Genomic DNA, 4748 nt, shown 5'->3' with positions numbered 1-4748 from the left:
AGAAGTCGTTCCAAAAATACTTCAACCTCCTCACTTATAAGCTCCACGCGCTCGGTGACTACGTTCTTGCAATATTGCGTTATGGTACAACAGATAATTTTTCAACACAAGTGGTATGTCGACAACCTTACTTGAGTTCTCCAACTAACTTCTACTTAGGGTGAACTTGAGCATCGGCGGGTCAAATGTTTCTACGCACGCACAAACAAAACATTTGGTTTCAAGAGGCAAATTACCAAACAGGAACGTCGGCAACGTTTTCTGCGCAATGCAAGTTTGAAAGAAAAGCGGCAACGTGAAGCTTCGGAACATTCAGCGGACGGCGCACCAGACCCCAAGTGTTACCGCCAAAGTAGCGCCCACTCAATTCCGAACATTGTTGACGACCCTCTCCCAAATATTACGCCAAAAGATCACTATCAAATTTCCGACTCGGCAAAATCATTCGAGCGTATTCCGAAGTTTCTGTCAGAAAATGCGGGTGACCCCGCACTTCGTGTGAGTTACTTATTCCTGGTCTGTATCTCACTTTCATATGCTGAAGACATGATAGAATTTTATGCCTTTGCTCAAAGAACATCTTCTGGCACGAATTCTGGGTACCAAGAACAATGACAACACCTTCACGGATCAAGATCTATCAACAATCCGATTTGAACACGACAGACTCTACAAACACAGGACCTTACGCATAAATTACACCAGCTATGACATGCGGTGACTGCAGGATACCCTGAACCCTTATTCTGAGCACTGCGACATCATGGTCCTCGCGAACGAAGAACCTGGGACTTCGGAATCACATCCGTATTGGTATGCTCGTATCATCGGCATCTTCCATGCCAACGTCTTTCACGTTGATCCCAAGTCAACATCACCAGGCGACACTCACACGATGGACTTCCTGTGGGTTCGTTGGTTTGGTCACGACACCGAGTATCGCAGCGGATTCAAAGCCCGTCGTTTGCCCCGCATCGGATTTTTCGACGGAAATGAGGACCGCGCATTCGGATTCTTGGACCCCAACGATATCATTCGAGCCGCACATCTCATGCCTGCTTTTTCACAAGGCCGTTCCCGAGAACTCCTGGGCCGTTCCATTGCTCACAACCAAAAAGACGAGGAGGAGTGGCTCAGATATTACGTCGGCATGTAAGTTTTCTTTAATTCATTTTTCACTTTATTGTGCTTACATTCCTTTAGGTTTGCTGATCGAGATATGGTGATGAGGTATCTCGGCGGGGGTATAGGACATAAAGCTACCCACGACTTCGCCCCCCCGCTGCCCCACAGGATCTTGTTGTGGAGGACGACACTGAGGAGCAAGTTGAACAGATGGATGATGGGGCTGAAGAAGAAGATATGGATGGGGTAGAGGCAACTGGGGATATAGGGAGTGGCGAGGATGACTCTGGTGAGGACGAAGGTTCATCGTGTGATGGGGAGAAGGGTGACTATGGGTACGAGGACGAAGACGAGTCTGAGGTTGATGAGATGGATATCGGTGACTCAACGGATGAGGTTGACGAGTTCTCAGATGACGGGTCTGACGGCTTCGCAGACTTGTAACGTATTATATGTATTATATTCTATATTGGATGAACTTTAGAATGTTTAAAAATCTTTCAGTCGACTTTCCAATGTCGTTACAAAGATTACTTCAACCTTACATTCACTCGGCAACCTCGGTTCAATCTTATATAGTCCTAGATAGTTTGACATCCTTTCTACAGTTCATCATATAATTCTACAACATTGGAAGGTGGAGCAAAACATTGCAAAGTTTTGCGAAGATTACAAAGCCTCCAAGGTAAACCGAGGTTGTTGCTGTTTTGCTGATGATCCGGATATATCTCAGGACATCATTGGCTGGCATCAAGAATGATGAACTGTCCAGTCTCGTCACAAGTTCCGGCAGGCTCTTCATTTACGCAGCCACTGCCATTCGTTATATCACCAGCGGTGGTGGGGACTATAAGCGCCGTCTTTCCGCAATGCTGAGCCTTGGCCAGAAATCCATCAACAAGTTCGAAGCTGAGATTGATTCTCTCTATGTTCATGTCTTGGAAAAGGTCTGTGAAGACAAGGAGCTGGATGAAGTTGAAGATATGAGAAATGTCTTGTCCATCACCATATTCCTTCAAAATCCGTTGTCGATGGAAGCCATCACATCTCTATCACCAGAAAGCGACGTGCAGTTGTATTTGTCATGGCTCACCTCTGTTATTCACATTCCTGATCAACCTGGGGCTGTCATTGCTCCATTCCATGCCTCATTTCCTGACTTCATCACCAATCCAGTCCGGTGTTCTCCTGAGCGTTGCCCATCATTTCCTTCACTGGTTGCTTCCAAGGGTCATACACTGATTGCTCTCAAATGTTTGATGCTGATGAACAAGTCACTGAAGCACAACATATGTGAAGTCCCCAAAGAATTGATATTGTCACGCAGAGACAGGGCCAACTCTCTAGAGAATGCTGGCAAAATTTCTGAAGCGCTCAAATACTCATGCACTTATTGGGCTGATCATTTAGCAGAGGTCAAAGAATTTGACTCTGTACTTGTTGACACTCTTGGTGTTTTTCTGCACAAGCATCTTTTGCACTGGATAGAGTGTCTCAGCATACTGGGTGAGCTGCAGACTGGACTGAAATCCCTGAGTAGCATAGCCACTGTTTTATTGGTAAGTTATCTGCCAGAATGAAGGAGAAAGCATTGTGAGTCTAATAATATTCTGATTGACAGGCCTTCAAATTCCATGACTTTCAGTTACTTGTTCACGATGCCTGCCGGTGTTTACAAATGAACTTTGAAGCTGTCCAGAAACATTGCATGGAGAGCTATGAGTCTGCACTTATTTGGATTCCAAAGAATTCATTGATACGCAAGACCTACACTGCCCATGTCAGCAGAGTTCCAAAAGTGACTCTTGGATTATCAGACTTGTGGGACCCTGCAGAGCTGATCATGCAAAATGGGTCACTGGTACTATCTGTTGGATTCTCACACGATGGCAGCCGAGTTGTCTCTGGATCGAGTGACAGAACTGTCCGAATTTGGAATGTGATGACAGGTGGGGTGGAGGCTGAGCTGAAGGGCCACACAGATCAGGTGAATTCTGTCGCATTCTCACAGGATGGCAGCCGAGTTGTCTCTGGATCACATGACGAAACAGTCCGAATTTGGAATGTGATGACGGGTGAGGTGGAGGCTGAGCTGAAGGGCCACACAGATCAGGTGAATTCTGTTGCATTCTTGCAGGATGGCAGCCGAGTTGTCTCTGGATCAGATGACAAAATGGTCCGAATTTGGAATGTGACCACAGGCAAGGTGGAGGCTGAGCTGAAGGGCCACACAGATTGGGTGAATTCTGTTGCATTCTCACAGGATGGCAGCCGAGTTGTCTCTGGATCATCTGACAAAACAGTCCGAATTTGGAATGTGATGATGGGCAAGGTGGAGGCTGAGCTGAAGGGCCACACAAGTTGGGTGAATTCTGTTGCATTCTCACAGGATGGCAGCTGAGTTGTCTCTGGATCACTGGACAAAACAGTCCGAATTTGGAATCTGACAGCAGGAAATTCTCACTCAATACTTACTTCAGAGACCACATTGCCCGACGGCAGTAGGGTGAATAAATCTACCCCTGGGAAATTCCACATCATCTATCCCTCACAGCAACCTACACTCGGCATGAATTTCTCTACCCAGTTATCACATAACGGTGACTGGATAATGGCCAATCACCGTGACTGCTATATCCCTTCCCAATATCGCAACTTTTGGTCTTCCTCAATTTGGGGCAGCCAAATATGTTTGGGCTACCCATCTGGCCGTGTAGTTGTTGTTGATATGAACACGGCACTATGAATAGTATCAGTATGTTTTGTAAATACTAAAAACTTACCTTGAGCCTGAGGGCCATTACCTGGCATTAACGAGTCCAGTTAAGTCATTGTCTTGTTTGAAATATCATCTGCTTCCAACTTGTTAAGTAGAAAAATAATTCAAATGTCTTGTGCACATGGAAACAACATGGAAATCAAAAGCACTGGGACTTAACCCTTATGCAGCTGAGTTTGGCCCTCTGAATGATTTGGATTGCAGGGCGGGAAGTTCTCAAGAACATTAAGTTGTAAAGTATTGAAAGCAAACCAATGAGATCAATTTGAGTGCGAACACATTTACGAACATGAAAAAGGAGACGAACATTGCTAGAATCCAACAAACCATTTGAGTTACGTCATAACAGTGGTCATAATCTTCTCAACCTGTTCCAGCTGCCTTCCCCCATGCGTTCATATGATCCCCTCACTGCGTCTTCAATCCCTGAGCCCTTGTCCTTCCATGGCACTTACGGTGCAGAGGATGTTCTGTCGACGGTCATCACAGAACAGGCACAGGGGAGGCAGTGCACAACGTCCCAGAACTGTACGAAGCAGAAGAGGCAGGTCAGACATATGAGATCGTATGACGGCCTGGCCTGTGGTAGAGTAATGCTCATAACTTGAGCAGCTCATATTTGGCACAGTATTCAGAATGAAAAACTGGGTATGGTAGAATGGGGACTTACAGCTTAGAGGAGTTGAACTGGCAAGAACGAACATATGGAGGTGTGTTCTACTTCCCTTAATTGATCGATTATGAACAGACAAACCTCGTCGTANACATATCCCGCTCGTGAAATTCCTGTCAGCTCGTGTGGGTGAGTGTACAGAGAGGAAAATTGAGCTGCTGTTTTTGTAGC

At 45.9% G+C, this 4748-nt stretch overlaps 4 protein-coding genes across 4 annotated transcripts; 3 read left to right on the top strand and 1 right to left on the bottom strand.

Moving 5' to 3' along the window:
- Nucleotides 1-81: 81 nt before the first annotated feature.
- Nucleotides 82-721, top strand: LACBIDRAFT_316367 (uncharacterized protein; the record flags this gene model as incomplete). Its single annotated transcript, XM_001889774.1, has 3 exons — nt 82-84; nt 160-498; nt 554-721. The coding sequence occupies 3 exons, from the start codon at nt 82-84 to the stop codon at nt 719-721; spliced, it is 510 nt and encodes a 169-aa protein (XP_001889809.1).
- A 42-nt stretch (nt 722-763) lies between these two features.
- On the top strand, nt 764-1375 carry LACBIDRAFT_316366 (uncharacterized protein; the record flags this gene model as incomplete). The annotated part of the gene is made up of 2 exons (XM_001889773.1): nt 764-1152; nt 1204-1375. 2 exons carry the CDS (start codon nt 764-766, stop codon nt 1373-1375), a joined length of 561 nt encoding a protein of 186 aa, XP_001889808.1.
- Nucleotides 1376-1838: 463 nt separating this feature from the next.
- On the top strand, nt 1839-3526 carry LACBIDRAFT_397192 (ectomycorrhiza-induced ankyrin-domain/NACHT-domain containing protein; the record flags this gene model as incomplete). The annotated part of the gene is made up of 2 exons (XM_001889772.1): nt 1839-2684; nt 2771-3526. The coding sequence occupies 2 exons, from the start codon at nt 1839-1841 to the stop codon at nt 3524-3526; spliced, it is 1602 nt and encodes a 533-aa protein (XP_001889807.1).
- Nucleotides 3527-3704: 178 nt separating this feature from the next.
- Nucleotides 3705-3936, bottom strand: LACBIDRAFT_316364 (uncharacterized protein; the record flags this gene model as incomplete). The annotated part of the gene is made up of 2 exons (XM_001889748.1): nt 3705-3865; nt 3909-3936. 2 exons carry the CDS (start codon nt 3934-3936, stop codon nt 3705-3707), a joined length of 189 nt encoding a protein of 62 aa, XP_001889783.1.
- Nucleotides 3937-4748: the final 812 nt, after the last annotated feature.

The sequence above is a fragment of the Laccaria bicolor genome, genomic scaffold, assembly GCF_000143565.1.
Source record: "Laccaria bicolor S238N-H82 LACBIscaffold_72 genomic scaffold, whole genome shotgun sequence".
NCBI classification, from domain to species: domain Eukaryota; kingdom Fungi; phylum Basidiomycota; class Agaricomycetes; order Agaricales; family Hydnangiaceae; genus Laccaria; species Laccaria bicolor.
This window is presented reverse-complemented; position numbering and strand designations above follow the sequence as displayed.